At 42.9% G+C, this 25659-nt stretch overlaps 2 protein-coding genes across 2 annotated transcripts; both read left to right on the top strand.

Moving 5' to 3' along the window:
* Positions 1-3245: 3245 nt before the first annotated feature.
* On the top strand, positions 3246-7320 carry LOC139457635 (uncharacterized). The gene is made up of 4 exons (XM_071238990.1): positions 3246-3527; positions 4431-4524; positions 5234-5992; positions 6632-7320. Exons 1-4 carry the CDS (start codon positions 3246-3248, stop codon positions 6808-6810), a joined length of 1314 nt encoding a protein of 437 aa, XP_071095091.1. The 3' UTR covers positions 6811-7320.
* Positions 7321-13732: 6412 nt separating this feature from the next.
* Positions 13733-22526, top strand: LOC139457634 (uncharacterized). Its single transcript, XM_071238989.1, has 4 exons — positions 13733-14098; positions 17864-17957; positions 18969-19721; positions 22351-22526. The coding sequence occupies exons 1-4, from the start codon at positions 13733-13735 to the stop codon at positions 22524-22526; spliced, it is 1389 nt and encodes a 462-aa protein (XP_071095090.1).
* Positions 22527-25659: the final 3133 nt, after the last annotated feature.

Below are 25659 nucleotides of genomic sequence, written 5' to 3'. Positions count from 1 at the left end.
ACTAACTTTGTCTTTGTCCATGCAACCTCCAACCACTGTGTATGACAAGCAGCACCGGAGTTTCTGTTGATTTATCATTTGTGATTACCTTAATGAAATAAATATGCTTTGCAAAGCTCATTGTGGTTCGTGTGGCTGCATAAAGGTATGTCGTGGTTGTTGCATTTGTCCGATGTCTGGACCTTGGTCAGTGACATCTTATGCCACACAGACACAGGCGGGGATGAGGCTAACCGATACAAGAACTAATCAACTACCTGACATGACTTTAATGTTGGGATCTGAGCAGAGCTAGTGCTGCAGTGTCCTCTTATGTGGCTTTTGAACGTTTATGAAAAATATATAGATGAACTCTCACGTCTCACATAGGAGTATGTACACTACTCAACAGACGCGAAAGAACACCGACAATTGGAAGGTCGTGTGGTACAATACCTACCAGCTACCACAGTTTAACTCTCGTCGTTACCATGGTAACAACTTAATTAGATGTAGATGAACACACACACACACACACACACACACACACACACACACACACACACACACACACACACACACACACACACACACACACACACACACACACACACACACACACATATTTCCGGGAACCAGCTAAGAGTATTTGTGTCATTTTCTTTAGTAGATTTGACACTCAACTTTCTACAGACCAAGACTGCTACCTTAATTAATCTATTGACATATTGAAATTAAACAAATAATTGATTATTTTCCTCAGTAGTAAGTACGAATTTCTTCTGCATTCGACATTTTGGATACAATGTGATTATTGAAATGATGGAATTGCCAATCACAACACACTCTCTGTTCCCAATCAGCAGATGCAACTCACTCTGCATGGAACTGAACACCCCAAGTCTCGTTTTCGATCCAAGATGACGAAAGGGTGAAAAAGGTCTGTGCCAAACTGTGCATTCAGATTCATTAAGGTGGATTCGGTACTAATCCACATATGCCAACGTTAGGGGACGAAATAAGCAACTATCTTCACTGAGCATGAACAAATGTCAGAAACTGACAACTTGAGAGTCTCGTCACAATCAATATTCAATTACTGGAAAGTCTTGCTGTAGTTGATGTCCTTGTGTAAGACTTCTTAAGCCTCACCTACACCTGACAAAATACCCCCTACTGACTGCACTCTGACGTGTAAATTGATTCCCTTCACATTGGTAAGTTACATTAATACATTAGCATGAACTTCTTTTGAACCAAACATGAGTGCAGTGCGGGTTCACAGTCCAGGCTGCATCACTCAGTATATATTGGCGGGCCATAGTTTGTACTTGGTTTACAGGAATCATTCGATCTTGTAGTTATATGTGCATGCAGCAAATTACTGATGTATTTATCCTTCTGCTTATAACAATAGGAATAGTTAAATCTTGCTGAGCAAGGTTCATATAGGAAATCCCCGAAGCATGTATTCATCGGCTTATAATTATAGGAAGAGTATACTCTTGTAGAAGATGATACATATAGGAAATCACTGATGTATTTATTCATCTGCCTGTAACTAGAGGAAAAAGTTAAATCTTGAAGTCCAAGCTAAATGTATAAATTTTGTGATACGTTTTTTCATGTGCCTATAATTATAGGAATAATATTGTTTGGTTGGCCAAAATGTTGAAAATAACTAATAATAGGAATAGTGGCCTTGCAGACCAAGGTATTAAAAGCATTACCTGTTTTCAATGATATTTAAAAGAAAGGAGCGGGTGGTATAACGTGCTCTGTCGCCTGGTAGCCTCGTACAAATCGATGTTAGGTTATGTTACTTGTTGTTACCCTGCCTGGCGCTCGGAAAAAAGGAGATAAAACAAGGATTGGTCCGTATACTCTGTCTGAGGTAAACATGTCAAACTACAGCATGATATCTCAGTGGGCTGGTAGGCACTATGTAATCAGCATAAGACTGGAATAGCACAAGTTTTCTCTCACTCACCCTCTCTCTGTGTCTCTCTCTCTCTCTCTCTCTCTCTCTCTCTCTTTCTCGCTATCTATCTATCTATCTCTCACTCAATCACACACACACGCAAATACACACACACAGAGACACACACACACACACACCAGACACACACCAGACACACACACACACACACACACACACACACACACACACACACACACACACACACACACACACACACACACACACACACACACACACACACACACACACACACACACACACACACACACACACACACACACACACGTGAACCTCATTTCACCTTACCCCACCCAGGGGGGAGAGTGGGCACCATGTTTCACATTTCATTCAGGGATCAGTCATTAACTCTTATAATCAAATCGTTCAAGGATGTCTCTAGCATGTGCCAGAGTTTTACAATCTCAATGCACATGAAGCCATGCCCCAGAATGTTGCATAACCGTGAATTCACTGGTGTTCACAAAGTGTTGAATGAGGCCATTAAGAAATACTGAGTATCATATTATTGTGATTTGTTTGGTTCCCTCAGGATTATAGCCTTCGAGGTAATATTTATACAGAACCTAAACACTTCAACTAATGGAAACTGAGCATTAAAAAGACGCCTCTTCTTTCAAATAATGCTAAAATGTTTACTGCTGCCAAAATCGCTGACCAGAAATGTACCCGCGCTTCGTTACTTGTGGACGATGTTATTACGTCTAAGACAGAACAACGTATTTCAAGGACAAAGCACGGCATCAAGGATTGGGTAAAGAACCAAACGGCCAGCCCAATTTTACACCTGTGCTTATCGATCTGCACCAGATAGAGGCGGCACCTTCCTACTTATCTGACCGTATCCAGGTATATCAACCTTGTAGATCCCTCTGTTCTGCTGAGAAACATTTCCTTTGTATACCTCAGACAAAACTGACATGGTTTGGGCAGAGGTCATTTGCCCACAATGCTGGAGGTCTATAGAACCATCTCCCAAATTTGTCTGAAAGCAGTTGATTTTCTTAAGATAATTCAAGTGAGAAGGCAGAGATTCGTGGATTTATTGAAGCAGTTAACAGGTAATTTAAAATTTAATGTTATGAGTGAACAAACAAACCAAACATTAATTATGTTCCAGGATTATCAATAGTCATTATATGGCTTCGTGGTATATAGGTGCTTTCGTCATATGTTATGCATTGTCACTGGCGACACTGATTGATACTCACGGGAACATCCTAACTGACTGCCATATTTCTTCGAGAATATCACTTGAGCTATAAACATGTTACTGGTGGTTCTGTACATTCTAGTAATGGCAGTTCAAGGGAATGGACACACGGTCATCTCAGGACAACTCGTGTCCGGTGTTTTCAAAGAGACTCGCGTCCCCAGCTTCACGCTGTGTCAGTCTCTGTGCTGGTACTCCACTCCGTGCAGGGCCTACACCTGGGCTACAGTCACAGGCTTGTGTCAGCTCAGCAGAGACACCAGGAACACCTCACCTGCCTCCTTCTCTGTCAGCCGGCATCATGTATACTCGGACGCCATGGCTCCCCTGGGACTGGTATGTGGCCTTATATTTTTTATCCTTTTTATTATCTAGTTTTGTCCAATTATTTTTTATCATCACTTGTTTGTGTCCCAAAACATTGTTATATAAGCCTTTTTATCGTAACAGATTAGCTTCTGTGCTGGGATGGTACTGATTCAGTTGAAAAAATATATAAACTAAGTTGTATCAATAGTATCAAGCGTTGGAATATTGGAAAAAGATTGCATTAAATGGTTTCAGGTGTCAGACATTGAGTATACGAGTACGCACGTATGATAGAGTATTTTAAGAATTCGTTGATTTGATTTTGTGAAAACACAAAAAGCCAACGAGCGAAACAATTCAGTCCCAATCTTTCGTTACAACGTATGAAAGGGAACACTCGGCTGACGTCACAGGGCGCAACATCCAGTGTATCTTGCAAAATCAATCACAAATTACTTCATAAGGTATTCAGACTGGTGCTGAACTCTGTGGTGTTGACATGACTTTGACTCCTAAAAACAGCTCTACTGGACATTTTAAAATACTGCAAATCTGTTTGATCCGCCTGTTGTATTGTGAGAAAAGTTGCATTATAATTGAAATATGAATATTGGATGCACCAGATCAATTCTACTTGGAGAACTTGTATGGTGTATTGACGACTGCTGATGCTTGCCGTTCTGTGTCGAGCTTTTATTTAGTGATTTGTGAGAACGTATTTTAAAACTAATTGACGGAGGCTTCCCGGACAGTGAAACATGAATACTTATGCACGACAGTATAATAGTTCAATTTTTATTTACTAAAGTTATACTCAAAGACAATCGATGTTGAGGGTGAGCCTCGGTTGGACAGCTTGAGTTTCTTTCTTACGTCAATGTATTCACAATGCCTTTTGATATTTAATAATAATTCATGTTTTGTTGTCAGAAATTTGACCACCCCTGTAGGGGACGACCATGTTCTTTAGATGAGACGTGTGTGCCAACGAAGGCAGTCACGGGATACCTGTGTCTGCATGGAGGTAAGCAATGGTGCATAAGCAGCCAAACCTATTTTTACACAAATCGGAGGTACGTTATTGTTTGTTTGATACCTCTAATTTGAACACCATTTGTAATTGTATAATTTTGAGGTATTATGTCAACGACAATATACTTCCAACATGAGAGGTTACATTGGCTTAACTAGGCAAAAGAACAACCTCATAATATATAGTTCAAGGTTAGTGGGGGCGGTCGGGTAGCCAAGTGGTTGAAGCGTTCGCTCGTCACGCCGAAGACCCGGGTTCGATTCCCCACATGGGTACAATGTGTGAAGCCCATTTCTGGTGTCCCCCGACGTGATATTGCTGGAGCATTGCTAAAAGCGGCGTTAAGCTTTGGCGTGTGTACATATGTCTTAGAGACAGATAATATGATTTTACTGTGTTTTACAGTCACTGCACGTTAGCCATGATATATTTGTTACCGTACACACATGGAAAGAGACGCTAAACCTCTGCGAAAGGTTTTTGAATATTGTGAAACACACTTTCCGTTTGTTTGGAACTGGCCGCGGACCAGATGGTATAAGTTGTATATGCTTAGATGACTCCCCATTAGGCATACGTCATTCGTTGAAACATAAACGTTTGGCACATTCAAGATCAAATTGTTAAACAAGCAAAATCAAAAGTACCCATACCATTGAAGAGATAACAATTTGGATTTTGTCTTTTTGTGCACATCAAGAAGTGACAGATGTGCCATCCACTGTCCAGTCTACATCACAGCTCACTGGTGCATCTACAGCTGCGTCTGCATCTACAGCTGCGTCTGCGTCTGCGTCTGCGTCTGCGTCTGCGACTGCGTCTGCGTCCACTACACTAACTACTGTAGGATCCACATCTTTGACAACTGATCTGCTGACTACATCAATTAACACAGTGACAGGTTCCACAACTACTGAACGAGCTACTGCTGCAGGGCCTACCACTGTGACGACTACCACTGCAGCACCTACTACTGTGACAACTACCACTGCAGCACCTACTACTGTGACAACTTCCACTGCAGCACCTACTACTGTGACAACTACCACTGCAGCACCTACTACTGTGACAACGACCCCTGCAGCACCTACTACTCTGACAACTACTACAGCAAGACCCACTACCGCGACCACTGTTACTGCAGCACCTACCACTGTGACGGCTTCCACTGCAGCAACTACTACTGTGACGACTACCACTGCAGCACCTACTACTGTGACTACCACTGCCGCACCTACTACTGTGACCACTGCTAATAAACGAACTACCACTGCAGCAACTACGAGTGTGACAACTACCACTGCAGCACCTACTACTGTGACGACTACCACTGCAGCACCTACTACTGTGACAACTACAGCAGAACCATACCAAGTAACCACTACAACTGCAGCAACTACTACTGTGGCCACTACAACTATGCAAGTCAACACAGAGCAACCTACTGGAACTTCATCAGGTAAGCAATGATCATACACACGCCACACATACAAGCAGACAGACAGGCAGACAGACAGGCACATACATACGCACACATGCCACACACACATACACACACAAGCCACACACACACGCCACACACACATACACATGCCACACACACACACACACACACACACACACACACACACACACACACACACACACACACACACACACACACACACACACACACGTTGGATTCAGCATGTTCATATCAAATTTGACCACAATTAGTCTCAGTACCCAAGTCTGCAGACTTCCATTGAAGGAAAGTATGTAGCAGGGCATGGAGTCATCCCGCAGATGACATCCCTACCATGTTAGGAGGCTGCTGAGTTAAGCTCTTCCATTGTGTATACAAGGCGTCCGACCTCGATGATTGAGGGTTCTAGTCCCTGTACGCCCTGATTCTGTGTCATGGTCGGTCAGCACCAGCGCTTGCCTAGCACATCAAGTTCACACACGGTCATAAGCTGCGCTCAACCAAACCCATATTCTCACTCATTCAGTCTGATTTCAATGTAACATTCATTATATATGTTACTTAAAAATTCTAACATTGTAGAAATCTATATACTTTAGATAGAAAATACTAAAAGATGATGCACTGTTACAGATGCCTGTGTGTCGCACGACTGTGCTGATCGCATCGGGAGATTTCCATCATGCGCAGGTTGCGACAAGTACGTCGAGTGCACGGTTAACGGTCTCTTTCAAAGGCTCTGTGGAGGAGGGACTGTATGGTATGACACCATCAAGCAATGCAGTTTTCCACCATCACCAACATGCAATTGAAACCTGCTGCGTATTCAGACTGCCTGGGATGATTTGGTGTACAATGTCCGTGTTAGTATAAATCAACCTTGTATAGAAAGTGCGTAGGTGTTTGATTCTCACTTGCCACAAGAAGCATCACTGAACACTTTCATCAGTTTCCTCGTGTTTGCTTTGAGGAGGTCAGTTTTGTTTGTTTGACAAAGTGATCAATTTGCATAATACCTGATTGATGCGACTAAACACATGAGTTATAACCTATACATGTTGTATAATACGTGAGCACATGTATCTTGTGATTATGTAACAATGTCTTGTCACCTGTTGTGCTGTACCTGAGCACCAGTACCTTGTCACCTGTTGTGTTGTACCTGAGCACCAGTACCTTGTCACCTGCTGTGTTGTACCTGAGTACCAGTACCTTGTCACCTGTTGTGTTGTACTTGAGCACCAGTACCTTGTCACCTGTTGTGTTGTACCTGAGCACCAGTGCCTTGTCACCTGTTGTGTTGTACCTGAGCACCAGTACCTTGTCACCTGCTGTGTTGTACCTGAGTACCAGTACCTTGTCATCTGTTGAGGTGTACCTGAGCACCAGTACCTTGTCACCTGTTGTGCTGTACTTGAGCACCAGTACCTTGTCACCTGTTGAGGTGTACCTGAGCACCAGTACCTTGTCATCTGCTGTGTTGTACCTGAGCACCAGTACCTTGTCACCTGTTGTGCTGTACTTGAGCACCAGTACCTTGTCACCTGTTGAGGTGTACCTGAGCACCATAACCTTGTCACCTGTTTTGCTGTACTTGAGCACCAGTACCTTGTCACCTGTTGAGGTGTACCTGAGCACCAGTACCTTGTCACCTGTTGTGCTGTACTTGAGCACCAGTACCTTGCCACCTGTTGTGTTGTACCTGAGCACCAGTGCCTTGCCACCTGTTGTGTTGTACCTGAGTACCATAACCTTGTCACTGCTGTGTTGCACCTGAGCACCAGTGCCTTGTCACCTGCTGTGTTGTACCTGAGCACCATAACCTTGTCATCTGCTGTGTTGCACCTGAGCACCAGTGCCTTGCCACCTGCTGTGTTGTACCTGAGTACCATTACTTTGTCATCTGCTGTGTTTTACCTGAACGCCATTACCTTGTCACCTGTTGTGTTGTACCTGAGCACCAGTACCTTGTCACCTGTTGTGTTGTACCTGATCACTATTACTTTGTCATCTGCTGTGTTGTACCTGAACGCCATTACCGTATCACCTGTTGTGTAATACCTGAGCACCATGGCCAAGTCACCTGCTGTGTAATAACCGAGCACCATTGCCTTGTCATCAGTAGTTTTATACCCGAACACAATTGCCTTGTCACCTGGTGTATAATACATGAGCATGATTGTCATTTGGATGTTAAGAGTTGAAACTGGAGGACATTAACTTCAGCCCGTCCACGGTATACTAAAAACCGTATATTCATCCAGCAACTATAAACAATGTCAAGCTACACCAATGGCTTCGAAAAAGATAACATAATTAGACACAATTTAGACCCGCATCATCATTATTGTTTGATACCCTCAGAAGATGACATATCTTGTGGCTCATCTGGAAGTGGAAGGTCGATTATATTCATGTAGGTCGTTTACAGGTAGAAATGGACAAACGCAAGCGGATTCATTCACACCTGTCAATACAATGCGGCGAATTTAAGAGACATGTCAAAAATTGTGACTCTCTGCTTCATATGGGTAGAGATCCGTGTCAGTTAATCTGGTGATTAATGTGAGTGAAATAGGATAATGATGTGACTATGCTTTCAGAAGGTATTTGGATTCTGAAGATCGGACTGTATACCACTGTAAAGAACAATGAAATTGTAACCCGAGTCAACATGGCTGTATTTTAACCGTGGCTAATAAATATATGCTCATATATGTGATTGCTTTCTTACACACCGTGATGATATTGTATTTGCTCATCAATATTTCTGTATAATGTGATATAGTAGTGACACTGACTACTGAGGATTGACATCTACCCACTATCCAATGTCTCCTAACTACTGAGAACTGATATCTACCCACACTCCAATGCCTACTGACTACTGCTCATTGACATCTACCCACTGTCCAATGCCTACTGACTACTGAGCACTGACATCTACCCACTGTCCAATGTCTCCTGACTACTGAGCATTGACATCCACCCACACCCCAATGCCTACTGACTGCTGATCATTGACATCTACCCACACTCCAATGCCTACTGACTACTGATCATTGACATCTACCAACTGTCCAATGCCTACTTACTACTGAGCGTTGACATCTACCCACTGTCCAATGCCTCCTCACTACTGAGCATTGACATCCACCCACACTCCAATGCCTACTGACTACTGAGCATTGACATCTACCCACTGTCCAATGCCTACTGACTACTGAGCATTGACATCTACCCACACTCCAATGCCTACTGACTACTGAGCATTGACATCTACCCACTGTCCAATGCCTACTGACTACTGATCATTGACATCCACCCACTGTCAAATGCCTACTGACTACTGAGCATTGCCATCTACCCACTGTCCAGTGCCTACTGACCACTTAGCATTGACGCCACTGACATCATGCCACTGACTACTGTCTACTGACTATTGACATCCGCCCACTTCCCGATGACTTCTTGCCACTGACTACTGTCTACTGACTATTGACATCCGCCCACTTCTTTCAAACATCTGCCCACTGACCTCTTGCCACTGACTTCTGACCATTGACATCCGCCCACTGACTACTGTCTACTGCCCGCTGCCCGCTGACATCTGCCGACTGACTACTGTATACTGACCTCTGCCGCCTACAAATTCCTACTGACTACTGTCTACTGACCGCTGCCAACTGACATCTGCCAACTGACTACTGTATACTGACCGCTGCCAACTGACATCTGCCAACTGACTACTGTATACTGACCTCTGCCGCTGACTGTTGACTATTGACTACTGACTACTGAATACTGACCCTTGACATCTGACATTGCCATCTGACCACTGCCAATATATCACGGACCACTGACTACTGACTACTGACATCAGACCACTGACTATTGAATGCTGCTGATGACTACTGAGTATTGACCACTGGCTACTGACCATTGGTTCCTGGGCATGGACTTTTGGCCACTGTCCTAGGAACACTGACCTCAGACTACTGACGTTTGATGACTGACCACTGACCTGTGACCCCTGACCACTGACCTCTGACATTTTACGAATGACAAATGACCTCTGACCTTTGACCTCTGATCTCTGACTTGGACGAATGACCACTCACCACTGACCTCTGACCAATGATTACTAACGACTGACGACTGAAGAATGACCACTGATTTGGCAAATGACCAATGACTGATGACTATCGACCACTGGTTCTGACCTTTGACGTCTAACTCCTAAGCCCTGACCTTTGACTTTTGTCCACTGGCCAGTGACCATTTACTACAAACCACTGACATAACCAATGACTACCGACGACTAGCACTGACCTGTTACTTCTGACTACTGCTTACTGACCTTTGACTTCTGACTGACTGTCGACTATTTACCTCTGACCACTGACATTTGACCAGTGACCAATGGCGAATGACTATTGACCACTTGCCATTACATAATTTTGACTATTGACAACTGGCCACTGTCTACTTACTACTGACCTCTGACTACTAGATATTGATTGCTTCTGATGACTACTACTATCGACAACTGGCCACTGTCTACTTACTACTGATCTCTGACCACTGGATATTGATTGTTCCTGATGACTTCCACTATTGACAACAGGCCACTGTCTACTTACCACACACTTCTGACTACTGGATATTGATTGCTCCTGATAACTACTACTATCGACAACTGGCCACTGTCTACTTACTACTGAACTCTGACTACTGGATATTGATGGCTCCTGATGACTTTTACTATTGACAACAGGCCACTGTCTACTTACTACTGACCTCCAACTACTGGATATTGATTGCTCCTGATGATTGCTAATACTGGCAACAGGCCACTGTCTACTTACTACTGACCTCTGACTACTGGATATTGATTGCTCCTGATGACTACTACTATTGACAACAGACCACTGTCTACTTACTACTGATCTCTGACCACTGGATATTGATTGCTCCTGATGACTACTACTATTGACAACAGACCACTGTCTACTTACTACTGATCTCTGACCACTGGATATTGATTGCTCCTGATGACTTTTACTATTGACAACTGGCCACTGTCTACTTACTACTGACCTCTGACCACTGGATGTTGGTTGCTCCTGATGACTACTACAATTGACAACTGGCCACTGTCTACTTCTGATTTCTGACTTGACCTCTGATTGCTGAACACTGACCACTGACCAATGACTAAAGATTGACTACTGACTACTGACCACTGATCGCGTATCACTGACTGCTGACTACTGACATCAGGATAATGACCACCGACCTCTGACAAATGACTGTCTACTGGCTGATGAGTACTGACATCAGACTAAGGACCACCGACCTCTGACAAATGACTGTCTGCTGTTTACTGAAAATTCTACCATGACACTGACGAATGCTTGATTCTGATGGGTTAAAAAGAGGTTTCCTTTTTGTTGAAGAAACGCATTGAAATATGTAAAGATTTTTCACACAAAAAACGTGCGTATGAATACATCGATACCCTACGTATCGATTCATAAAAAAATGTCTGCCAATCGATCGCCCCCATATGAACTGTAAAACGTATCTTTATTTCCACCATTACACGCTGGGTCTCTAATACAAGCCAGATGTCTAATACACGCCGAGTCAACGACTTTCGCCAAATAAATATACGGCCTAGCGTCTAATTAGAGGAAATACGGTAGTTTGATATCGGATGTTTTTTGCGTTCTAGGCTGACTGTTTCGAAGATGACATTACAATATTTAACAAAGGCATATCTTTTGCATACAAATGTAATGTTTATGGAACTTTTAGGGACTTGTTCTGAAGTGATGAGAATCGGAGCAGGCGATTTCCTCATTGAAACAACCGACAATCAACAGCACACTGGATGATAGCAACTCATCAAACTTGTGATTCATTTCAGAACACGCACAATTAAGAAAATCATACACGAAACTGATTCTGGCCCACCACGATCACATTATTTATCTTTCACGCTGTTGTTGAATCCGTGAAATCTTGAAACTGACCCCTCGTGTCAAAACACCCAGCCTGCAGCCTAAAAAGCGGCTGTTCAGTACTACTCGGTTCCATTGGTAATCATATTGTACCAGCAGGTTCATTCCTATTCAAATCATTCAAATCTACAGATTGATGTTAAATCACATCATAGATCGGGGTTGTCATCTTGCTTCATGTAACTTCTGAACTTGTTACGGAGAATGTAAACACAGTAGTGTCAGCCATTGACAGCTGTGAGGTGTGAGTAACCGTCATTGCACATCCAAGTTCGGGGCGGGGTGGCATTAAGTTTGATTGTTTTTATTATTTATTAGGGGTAACCACTAGGCAACCTGACCGCCCCGCATGGAATTAGAACCTTGCATCTTTAAATGTTAGTTGTGCACATGAATGTATTTGTGCTGTATATGTGTTCACATTTATCGTGAATGTCACCTGCTTTGGTTCAATGATTTAACCGTAAAGCTAAGTTTGTGGACATCTTTGACAACTGTATTGTGCTGTTATACTCATGTGTCAGAGTAGGCTATCATCCTTCAATAAGTCAAGTGTTTGCTTGGAATACAAAAATCTGAAACGTCCAGCAAGTCAGTTTTCAGACTTTAAAAAGTCAATCTTTTCCTATCTGGTATATACTGTAAAACAGGAATGTAATGCCACATGGAAATAATGCGAGCTCTTGATTTTAGATATAAATGCGCATTTTAAAAATGCGAGTGCCCATACCCTTTCCTAAAAAACATATGCGCTGAATTTATGTTCTGTGTTATATTAATTAATGTAACCTACGTAAATAAAAGCCTTACCTGAAAACGCCTCGTTTGTTTCAAATGACGTTTTGAGCAGGAACTGTACTGTGAGTAGACATTGATAAATAGAATAACTGTGCACACTAAATCCCCTGTCCATGATTTTTCAGTGCGAGATTCCTTCCTTATTGTAATATTATTTAAGCTAATTGCCCGTATGTTTGATGGCCAAGCGTGAGAATCGATATTAAAGTATTGAAGGATACTGCCTATCACGTTGTTATGTTTTAATCACACTCAGCAACGTTACCGACAGCGTCCACCATTTTAAGCACACACCATACCAACAGCTGCATGCACTGAAGTCTTCTATTTCCTATGATTTCCATTTGTATGAAGTGCAGGTTTTTGTAACTTCACGTAGTACGTTAACGACTACGAAATAATTGTTATAGTTTCCAAAGCATCCTCATATAATTGTTTTGTTGTACTAATGTTCAATGATTGATTCGTGAGTATTTAAAATGTTATTTAAACATAAAACGTCAACGTCAGTCTCGATTATCCAGCGACGTAGATTTCAATTAGCGTAAATGACATACTTATAATAGCGACGGAAATTAAAAGAAAGACTGTTTATAGGTATGTGAGTCCATGACTCACTGTTTCCTAATAAGAACCAGATCGGATATCGTTGCCATATGATTATGGTTTGTGTTGTACGTTGAAATAATCATTTGGTACAACTTTAAATTCCTTCTCACACTGAGAAAATTTGAGGTGCCCATGGTTCATTGTGCTCACAGTTCATGTTCAGCCGATGCACTTAGCAAATTACAGCAGGTGTTCTGCACTCAATTAACTCCCTAACGAGGTGGCGGCTGTCACTTGTCGATAACAAGGTCCTCTGCTTATTTGACACTGCAGAATCCATCAGATGAACCACGCGGATCTAATGCTAACATTTCCCTGGCACATGCGATTATTACATTGCCGTATGAAATCTTGGAATATGCCTTTCGTAAAGAGTGCAGTTAAATTGTTGTTGCTGATTCTGTATGCCACAGTAATGGCAGTTCAAGGGAATGGACACACGGTCATCTCAGGACAACTCGTGTCCGGTGTTTTCAAAGAGACTCGCGTCCCCAGCTTCACGCTGTGTCAGTCTCTGTGCTGGTACTCCACTCCGTGCAGGGCCTACACCTGGGCTACAGGGACAGGCTTGTGTCAGCTCAGCAGAGACACCAGGAACACCTCACCTGACTCCTTCTCTGTCAGCAGGCATCATGTATACTCGGACGCCATGGCTCCTCTTGGAATGGTATGATTTGTTTTATATTCACCTGGGATCTCTTCAGATATTCTGTTCTTAAATTTGTCCCTCCTGTGTACCATCCTATTCCGAAATTATAAGGGAAGAGTAAAATTTAGGCCCATTAAGATTTTGATGTGGTAAAATATAACATGGGTATTAAATGGTCTGGCGAAGATTTTCAATTCCTTTTCGACATTTTAAAGTTTTGAAAACCTTTCTAAGCAACTCACGAATGTTAAACTGTTTGCGCTAAGGTCCGCCCGTGTTCATTTCGTATTATGAAATATGTCGAAACCCCTATATGTGTGTTTTAGGAGAGATATTACAAAGATCCAAAGTCTAAGGTGTCGAGTTATTTCTTAAGCCTATGTCTGGTAGCCAAATTAATCATAAATTATATCCACATTCTGTGTTCTACGTTTATGTTCAACGCTGAATTCCATATATGCGCAAGTGTTATATAACCATATATATCCATATATATCCATAGGAGGTTGGTAACTCGAAGGCTCACTCGTGACGTGACAAGCATGCAACGTCATATGACGTCAATCAAACATTGTGATACCTGTAGAGACTCGATTTGCATTATTAGTTACAAGTGTTAGAAGAGGAATGTACTTATCTTACTTGCCCAATGGTCTTGTACACCTTGAGACCGAAGGGCAAGGCATGTACTTCTTGCTAATGACGCATGTAATTAGTCTAGCATTATTGAATCACAAATTGCACAGACAAATGTCCTGAGGTCGATCTTTGAGAACAGCAACTTCTTTCAAACATTGGGACTCAGTGATGCTCGTGAATTTCATTGAAGTGGTAAACGTCCAAGAACTGCATCATTTCGGGCCTTTCTCCCACCCACATTAAGCCTACACTCCGTGATATAACTGGAATACTGTTTAAAGCGGCGTTATATCCAGTCCACTCTCTCACTCGTGCATGCATGTGTCACAGGTGCATGCTCCATTGATTCTTTCTTCACAAAAGATCCTAACAATGGCAGTTTGCATACAAGCATGACATTTGCTGCAATTTCTGTCATTGTCGCACTGTCGGGTTACAGAAAGCTTATGCTGATAATGGACATTTTTAAAAGTGGAAAGAAAGACGAACGTAAAAGGCAGAATTACATAAAGAAATCGATGGTAATTACTTAGGTATATGTTTTATTTTGTCTGCGTTACCTTATGATCACGTGGATGCGAATAGCAGCTGCATTTCAACTTCAGCTGATGACGTCATCACACTTAGCTGATGAGAAAACATGGTAGTTGATGGCCATGTCGGAGCATTATGACAGTGTTATAGAAGTACTTATCCACGTCCACTGATTTACCCACTGCAACTAGATAAAAAGGAGACCAGCAGACATGGTAGTTGATGGCCATGTCGGAGCATTATGACAGTGTTATAGAAGTACTTATCCACGTCCACTGATTTACCCACCGCAACTAGATATACAGGAGACCAGTAGACATGGTAGTTGATGGCCATGTCGGAACATTATGACAGTGTTATAGAAGTACTTATCCACGTCCACTGATTTACCCACCTAAACTAGACATAAAGGAGACCAGTAGACATGGTAGTTGATGGCCATGTCGGAGCATTATGACAGTGTTATAGAAGTACTTATCCACGTCCACTGATTTACCCACCGCAACTAGATATAAAGGAGACCAGCAGACATGGTAGTTGATGGCCATGTCGGAACATTATGACAGTGTTATAGAAGTACTTATCCACGTCCACTGATTTACCCACCTAAACGAGACATAAAGGAGACCAGTAGACATGGTAGTTGATGGCCATGTCGGAACATTATGACAGTGTTATAGAAGTACTTATCCACGTCCACTGATTTACCCACCGCAACTAGATATAAAGGAGACCAGTAGACATGGTAGTTGATGGCCATGTCGGAACATTATGACAGTGTTATAAAAGTACTTATCCACGTCCACTGATTTACCCACCGCAACTAGATATAAAGGAGACCAGCAGACATGGTAGTTGATGGCCATGTCGGAACATTATGACAGTGTTATAGAAGTACTTATCCACGTCCACTGATTTACCCACCGCAACTAGATATAAAGGAGACCAGTAGACATGGTAGTTGATGGCCATGTCGGAACATTATGACAGTGTTATAGAAGTACTTATCCACGTCCACTGATTTACCCACCTAAACGAGACATAAAGGAGACCAGTAGACATGGTAGTTGATGGCCATGTCGGAACATTATGACAGTGTTATAAAAGTACTTATCCACGTCCACTGATTTACCCACCGCAACTAGATATAAAGGAGACCAGTAGACATGGTAGTTGATGGCCATGTCGGAACATTATGACAGTGTTATAAAAGTACTTATCCACGTCCACTGATTTACCCACCGCAACTAGATATAAAGGAGACCAGCAGACATGGTAGTTGATGGCCATGTCGGAACATTATGACAGTGTTATAGAAGTACTTATCCACGTCCACTGATTTACCCACCGCAACTAGATATAAAGGAGACCAGTAGACATGGTAGTTGATGGCCATGTCGGAACATTATGACAGTGTTATAAAAGTACTTATCCACGTCCACTGATTTACCAACCGCAACTAGATATAAAGGAGACCAGCAGACATGGTAGTTGATGGCCATGTCGGAGCATTATGTCAGTGTTATAGAAGTACTGATCCACGTCCACTGATTTACCCATCTCAACTAGCAACAAAGGAGACCAGTGAGACTGTTTCATCTGTTTCATATTTAGATATATGCATAAAGATTCAGAGTGACAAAAAACTCTCCTCAAGATTGTATGGCAAGAAGGATGACTTCAACTTTCCAATAGTCAACTTTCCCTTCATTTTGAGCAATATTCCAGCAGCTTAAGCCTTTGGTGTTTACATTTCACAACTTTAGAGATCCAAGATTTCAAAGAGCGTTATTCGACTCTTGCTCAGAAGATGTTGCACAACATAAGTGGATTGTTTCCGTCAATAGTTAGGATACAAATTTGATCACTCTCAGTCATCCATGGTCTACACCACTTTACCAAATCCTGAGACGTACATCATTTCGGGATTTCCTCCCGGATTTAACTGAATCGCGGTGATATAACTGGAAAACTGTAAGCAGCGTTAATGCCAACTCACCCAGGATGTAAATCAGAATACAACATACTTGTGCCATTCTAAACTGTTCTTGTTCTTTTTCATTGGATATTCTGCTAGACTAGAATTGCGTGTAATTTTGACCTTTGAAATTATTTCTGAGGGAAATTGTTATATATTCTCTTTTTGTCTAAATTATCTTGTTTGATACTGCTCATGGTGTTATTTTACCGGAAAACATTAAAACCAGGAAAACTTAGACTCATAAAAATGACAGAGAAATGTGTATGATGACAGGTTATCGGGGGCAGGTTGGCCCAAGTGTGTATGGCTCAATTTTCTAGGGAGGGTTAGATAAAGTTCTGGTAGTGATGTCTGATTCCCGTATGTGTAGACTCTAATCTTGTAGCACGGTTGTTCGATTCTACTTGATGCAATTTCTATACATGCATGATTTCAATATGACCGGGTATTGTTGAGTAAATTAGCGTATTTGTTCAGGCGAATTCCTTGACAACACACTATGGTGGATTTTGAAATGTAAAAATTTTGTAACGACGTTTGTTACACAAAGTCATATCCAGAATGTACTTGCATGTTCCGAGGTTACGATGCTAGTTTTTGAACCGAAAATACACTTTTCATTTTGTCAGAAGAGCGCCCATCCTTGTGCAAGTCAACCGTGTTCTGTAGATGAGGTGTGTGTACCTGTTGCTGCAGCTAGCGGGCACCTGTGTCTGGACGGAGGTAGGAACAATAGCAACTCATATGTGTAACCAGGTTGACAGGTGTGTTATACACACAAGCAGAAAGTTGTTGGTGTTGATGTGGGTGTGGGTGTGGGTGTGGGTGTGGGCGTGGGCGTGGGTGTGGGCGTGGGTGTGGGTGTGGGTGTGGGTGTGGGCGTGGCTGTAGGCGTGGGTGTGGGCGTGGGCGTGGGCGTGGCTGTGGGCATGGGCGTGGGCGTGGGTGTGGGTGTGGGTGTGGCAATGTCATGGCATTTGCTTTGGTGGAGTCACTGGTAGATAAATGCGTGACATTGGCTAAGGTGGTTCTAAAATCTGATCGATACATTACATGCATCTTTCTTTAGGGGCCTTTTCTTTAGCACAGGCACCTGAAACAGTTTTGTGCAAAATGCTCTTGGGTTCTACCGAGAGCTTTTCGGAGAATCAATTGGGAATCGAACAACCTGTTACTGGGGATGAAAGCGTGATATTTGGAAAACAAGGTCTGCATATTTGCCATGTTTTTCCTGAAACTTGTCAATCACATTCGTGTCAAAAGGGACAGAAAATTCAATGATGTAAATGATTTCATTGGATGTATCAAAAAGGACCAGATCAGATTTGTTGGCCTGGATACGTCAGATACTGTATACCGTTGACCCTATCAACACACTGCACATAAACACGATGCAGTACTAGTGGTCGTTCAGAAAGTCTTTCCTTGAAAAACGGAGTCTGGGCCGATTTGATATGGCACTTCGCTTGGTTGACACTCATTTCTGTACCGTCCAGCAGTACAGAACCATCAACAAAATCAACACTGACATTGAGAGTATGTCCCACATCCTTGGCTATTATTATTATTATTATTATTATTATTATTATTATTATTATTATTATTATTATTATTATTATTATTATTATTATTATTATTATTATTATCGTCGTCGTCGTCGTCGTCATCATCATCATCATCATTTTTATTACAACTATAAGAGCAATACATGCTTTTTATATATTTTCACCTTAGGTGCAGTGCGCGAGCTGGATTTAAACTCACACACTGCATTTGCGCCACTTAGCACCACGACATCTACCACAGAGTCTTTTACCACGAGAACTACTGGAGAAGCAACTTCTTCAACAGTTACAGTTATGTCTCTGGCTGTGATAGGATCTACAACAAAAACGACGACTTCTACAACCCTCTCTCGACCATCAACAATAGCCACTGCGCCGACAACTATAACAACACCGACTCCACCTACAACTACTACAACAACTACAGTTGCTACAACTACTCCCACGTCAACACCCACGGTAACGACACCAACTACAGCTGGGGTCACATCAACGACTATAACGGCCGCGGTAGCTACTACAGAAATGTCTACAACTACAGTTGTTGCAACTACTACCACAACAACACCTAATACACCAACTACTACAAGTACGGTTACTACAACCCCTAAAGAAACCACTACTGCGACAGCTTTAGCCACCCCGACCCAAGCTACAACTACAACAACAACTTCAGTTGCTACAACTACTCCATCGTCAACACCAACGATAACGACACCAACTGCAGCCTGGGTCACATCTACGACTATTACACCTGCGGTAACTACAACAGAAACTTCTCCAACTACAGTTTCTGCAACTACTACCACTGCAACAACTACAATACCAAGTACTACAAGTACGGTTGCTACAACCACTACGGAAACCACTACTGTGACGACTACTTCAACGACCACAACGAAACCTACTACCGCCAACAAAAGTATTTATTTAATTATTTGCAAAGAATTGTGTGTAGATATTGATGACCGTATATGTCATAGAGTAAACATTTGTATTACGCCCTTTATTTATCTATTTATTATTATTATAAATACAACTGGCATAACTGATACAGTAATAACTGCGAAATAAAAAATATTTCTTTGTGGTGAGAACAAAAGACACATTTATCAATAAGGTTGATTTTTTTATCTCCAGTATTACATAATAGACCGTTATTAAACTGAAATGGTGTCTATACTGGTGTAAGAGCCCACTCACTCAGGATGTACAGGGCAAAACGAGGTTGCCCTGTCCATTTGTACATAACTCTTTTCGGATATTCATGTGAGCAGTGTATTTCAGACTCCTATGTGAATGATATAGAACACCATGAGAAAATGGTGTAACAGATGGTTGAGTGACAGCACACCTTACTGGTATCTAGAGGCCACTGTAACATATGGTTGAGTGACTGCACATTATACTCGTATTTAGAGGACACTGTGTAACAGATGTGTTGAGTGACTGCACACTATACTAGCATTTAGAGGACACTGTGTAGCAGATGAATGAGTGGCTGCACACTACGCTAGTATTTAGAGGACACTGTCTAGCAGATAGCTGAGTGACTGCAGACTAAATTTAGTGAGTGAGTGAGTGAGTTGGGTTTAACGCCGCTTTTAACATTATTCCAGTTATATCACGGCGTGTCAGCTTAATGTGGGAGGAAAGCCCGAAGTGATGCAGGTCTAAGACGTTTACCACTTCGGTGAAACCCACGAGCACGGGTATGGTGCTGACAAACCTAGAAACATAATCGGGGCGAACCGGGATTCGAACCCACAATCATAGGTTTCTGGCGTGCCCAAGGGACGCAACTCTGCACAGCGAATCGCGGCGCCTTAGTCAACTGGGCCACCCGTGCCCCCGACTAAATTTAGAGGATACTGTGTAACAGATAGCTAAGTGACTGCACACTATATTTAGAAAACACCGTGTAACATATAGTTGAGTGACAGCACACTTTACTGGTATCTAGAGGCCACCGAGTGACTGCACACTATATTAAGAAAACACTGTGTAACATATAATTGAGTGACAGCACACTTTAATGGTATCTAGAGACCACTGTGTAGCAAATAGCTGAGTGACTGCACATTATATTTGGAAAACACAGTGTAACAGATAGCTGAATGACTGCACACTTTATTTAGAGAAAACTGTGTAACATATAGCTGAGTGACTGCAGACTATATTTAGAAAACACAGTGTAACACATAGCTGAGTGAGTGCACACTATATTTAGAGAACACAGTGTAACAGATAGCTGAGTGAATGCACACTACATTTAGAGAACACTGTGTAGCAAATAGCTGAGTGACTGCACACTATATTTAGAGAACACTGTGTAACACATAGCTGAGTGACTGCAGGCTATACTAGTATTTAGAGAACACTGTGTAAAAGATAGCTGAGTGACTGCACACTCTATTTAGAGAACACTGTGTAACAGATAGCTGAGTGACTGCACACTATATTTAGAGAACACTGTGTAACAGATAGCTGAGTGACTGCAGGCTATACTAGTATTTAGAGAACACTGTGTAAAAGAGAGCTGAGTGACTGCACACTCTATTTAGAGAACACTGTGTAACAGATAGCTGAGTGACTGCACACTATATTTAGAGAACACTGTGTAACAGATAGCTGAGTGACTGCACACTATATTTAGAGAACACTGTGTAACAGAGAGCTGAGTGACTGGAGACTATATTGAGAGGACACTGTGTAACAGACAGCTGAGTGACTGCAGACTATATTTAGAGAAAACTGTGTAACAGATAGCTGAGTGACTGCACACTGTATTTAGAGAACACTGTATAACAGATAGCTGAGTGACTGCACACTATATTTAGAAGACAGTGTGTAACAGGTGGCTGAGTGACTGCAGACAATATTTAGAGAACACTGTGTAACAGACAGCTGAGTGACTGCACACTATATTTAGAGAACACTGTGTAACAGATAGCTGAGTGACTGCACACTGTATTTAGAGAACACTGTATAACAGAAGGCTGAGTGACTGCACACTATATTTAGAGAACATTGTGTAACAGATAGCTGAATGACTGCAGACTTTATTTAGAGAACACTGTGTAACAGATAGCTGAGTGACTGCACACTATATTTAGAAGACATTGTGTAACAGGTGGCTGAGTGACTGCAGACAATATTTAGAGAACACTGTGTAACACATAGCTGAGTTAATCCACACTATTTTTAGAAAACACTGTGTAACAGATAGCTGAGTGACTGCACACTATATTTAGAGAACACTGTGTAACAGTTAGCTGAGTGACTGCAGAATATATTTAGAGAACACTCTGTAACAGGTGGCTGAGTGACTGCAGACTATATTTAGAGAACACTGTGTAACAAATAGCTGAGCGACTGCAGACTATATTTAGAGAACACTGTGTAACAGATAGCTGAGTGACTGCACACTATATTTAGAGAACACTGTGTAACAGATAGCTGAGTGACAGCACACTATACCAGTATTATTTACGCTATGTATCAGATGGTTGCGTGTGTGTAAACTACATTTAGAGAATACTGTGTTTCAGATAGCTGTGTGGACAATTGTGAGGGCCTCAATGATAAATACCCGCACTGCAGTGGCTGCAACATGTACGTGGTCTGCGCCGTCACCGGTAAAGTGGAAATGACGTGTGCGGGACCATTGGAATGGAACAATGACATTAAGACGTGTGTTTTCGCTCCATCGCCAACATGCACTTAGATTCTACCGCTGTCAGTAACCTACGCCCATAGTATGTATCTGGCCTACACTAAACATGGCATGTGCTACATAAGGCCAACACTAAACATGACATCTGCTACATCAGGCCAACACTACACATGGCACCTGCTACATCAGGCCTTCACTATAAATGGCATCTGCTGCATCAGGCCTACACTAAACATGGCATGTGCTACATCAGGCCTACACTAAACATGGCATGTGCTACATCAGGCCTACACTAAACATGGCATGTGCTACATCAGGCCTTCACTAAACATGGCATCTGCTACATCAGGACTACACTACACATGGCACCTGCTACATCAGGCCTACATTACACATGGCATGTGCAACATCAGGCCTAAATTACACATGGCATCTGCTACATCAGGCCTATACTAAACATGGCACCTGCTACATCAGACCTACACTACACATGGCATGTGCTGTATCTGGCTTAGACTACACATGGCACCTGCTGCATCAGGCCTACACTAAACATGGCATCTGCTACATCAGGTCTACACTACACATGGCACCTGCTACATCAGGTCTACACTACACATTGCATCTGCTACATCAGGTCTACACTACGCATGCCACCTGCTACATCAGGCCTACACTACACATGGCATCTGCTACATCAGGCCTACACTACACATGACATCTGCTACATCAGGCCTACGCTACATATAGCATCTGCTACATCAGGCCTATACTACACATGGCATGTGCTACATCAGGCCTACACTACACATGGCATCTGCTATATCAGGCCTACACTACACATGGCACCTACTACATCAGGCCAACACTACACATGGCACCTGCTACATCAGGCCTACGCTACATATAGCATCTGCTACATCAGGCCTATACTTAACATCGCATGTGCTACATCAGGCCTACACTACACATTGCACCTGCTACATCAGGCCTACACCTCACATGTTACCAGCTACATCAGGCCTATACTACACATGGCACCTGCTACATCAGGCCTTCAAATCACATGGCATCTGCTACACCAGGCTTACACTACACATGGTTCCGGCTACATCAGACGTACACTAAACATAGCACCTGCTACATCAGGCCTAAACTACACATGGTTCCTGCTACATCAGGCATATACTACACATGGCACCTGCTACATCAGCCCTAAACTACATATAGCATCTGCTACATCAGGCCTATACTACACATGGCACCTGCTACATCAGGCCTACACTACACATGGCACCTGATACATCAGGCCTACATTACACATGACATCTGCTACATCAGACCTACACTACACATGTTACCAGCTACATCAGGCCTACACTACACATGGTATCTGCTACATCAGCCCTGCATTACACATGGCATGTGCTACATCAGGCCTACACTACACATGGTTCTTGCTAGATCAGTTCTGCACTACACATGGCACCTGCTACATCAGGCCAACACTACACATGGCACCTGCTACATCAGGCCTTCACTACACATGACATCTGCTACATCAGGCCAACACTACACATGGCACCTGCTACATCAGACCTACATTGCACATGACATCTGCTACATCAGGCCAACACTACACATGGCATCTGCTACATCAGACCTACATTACACATGACATCTGCTACATCAGGCCAACACTACACATGCCATCTGCTACATCAGGCCATCACTACACATGCCACCTGCTACATCAGGCCTACACCTCACATGTTACCAGCTACATCAGACCTACACTACACTTGGTACTGCTACATCAAGCCTACACTACACATGGCACCTGCTACATCAGGGCTACACTACACATGGCACCTGCTACATGATGCCTATACTACATATGGCATCTGCTACATCAGGCCTATACTACACATGGTATCTGCTACATCAGGCCTGCACTATACATGGCTCCTTCTACATCAAGCCTACACTACGCAAGGCACCTGCTACATCAGCCCTGCAATACACATGGTTCCTGCTACATCAGGCCTACACTACACATGGTTCCTGCTACATCAAGCCTACACTACACATGGCACAGGCTACATCAGCCCTGCAATACACATGGTTCCTGCTACATCAGGCCTACACTACACATGGCACCTGCTACATCAGGCCTGCAATATACATGGTTCATGCTACATTAAGCCTACACTACATATGGCACCTGCTACATCAGCCCTGCACTGCACATGGTTCCTGCTACATCAGGCCTACACTACTGATTGCACCTGCTACATCAGGCCTGCACTGCACATGGTTCCTGGTACACCAGGCCTACACTACACATGACATGTGCTACATCAGGCCTGCACTACACATGGTTCCAGCTACATCAGGCCTACACTACATATAGCATCTGCTACATCAGGTCTACCCCAAAGATGACTTCTGCTACATCAGACCTACACTATAAAGTGTACCTGCTACAGCACGCCAACACTACACATTGCATCTGCTACATCAGGCCTACACTACAGATGGTACCTGCTACATCAGGCCTACACTACACATTGCACCTGCTACATCAGCCCTACACTACACATGGCACCTGCTACATCAGGCCTGCACTGCACATGGCATCTGCTACATCAGCCCTACACTACACATGGCACCTGCTACATCAGCCCTACACTACACATGGCACCTGCTACATCAGGGCTGCACTACACATGGTTCCTGCTACATCAGGCCTACGCTACACATGGCACCTGCTACATCAGGCCTACACTACACATGGCACCTGCTACATCAGGCCTGCACTACACATGGTTCCTGCTACATTAAGCCTACACTACATATGGCACCTGCTACATCAGCCCTGCACTGCACATGGTTCCTGCTACATCAGGCCTACACTACACATTGCACCTGCTACATCAGGCCTGCACTGCACATGGTTCCTGGTACACCAGGCCTAAACTACACATGACATGTGCTACATCAGGCCTGCACTACACATGGTTCCAGCTACATCAGGCCTACACTACATATAGCATCTGCTACATCAGGTCTACCCCAAAGATGACTTCTGCTACATCAGACCTACACTATAAAGTGTACCTGCTACAGCACGCCAACACTACACATTGCATCTGCTACATCAGGCATATACTACACATGGCAC

Source organism: Haliotis cracherodii, unplaced genomic scaffold (genome assembly GCF_022045235.1).
Source record: "Haliotis cracherodii isolate W230 unplaced genomic scaffold, xgHalCrac1.p SCAF_12, whole genome shotgun sequence".
Classification (NCBI taxonomy): Eukaryota; Metazoa; Mollusca; class Gastropoda; order Lepetellida; family Haliotidae; genus Haliotis; species Haliotis cracherodii.
This window is presented reverse-complemented; position numbering and strand designations above follow the sequence as displayed.

Bases quoted from the DNA above. Each gene is read 5' to 3' on its own strand.
- LOC139457635 (XM_071238990.1), top strand. From the start codon at position 3,246: ATGTTACTGGTGGTTCTGTACATTCTAGTAATGGCAGTTCAAGGGAAT. The intron at 4,525-5,233 runs GTAAGCAATGGT...GTGCACATCAAG, and splicing joins ATACCTGTGTCTGCATGGAG to AAGTGACAGATGTGCCATCC. The intron at 5,993-6,631 runs GTAAGCAATGAT...GCACTGTTACAG, and splicing joins ACCTACTGGAACTTCATCAG to ATGCCTGTGTGTCGCACGAC.
- LOC139457634 (XM_071238989.1), top strand. From the start codon at position 13,733: ATGCTAACATTTCCCTGGCACATGCGATTATTACATTGCCGTATGAAA. The intron at 14,099-17,863 runs GTATGATTTGTT...TCATTTTGTCAG, and splicing joins CCATGGCTCCTCTTGGAATG to AAGAGCGCCCATCCTTGTGC. The intron at 19,722-22,350 runs GTATTTATTTAA...ACTGTGTTTCAG, and splicing joins ACCTACTACCGCCAACAAAA to ATAGCTGTGTGGACAATTGT.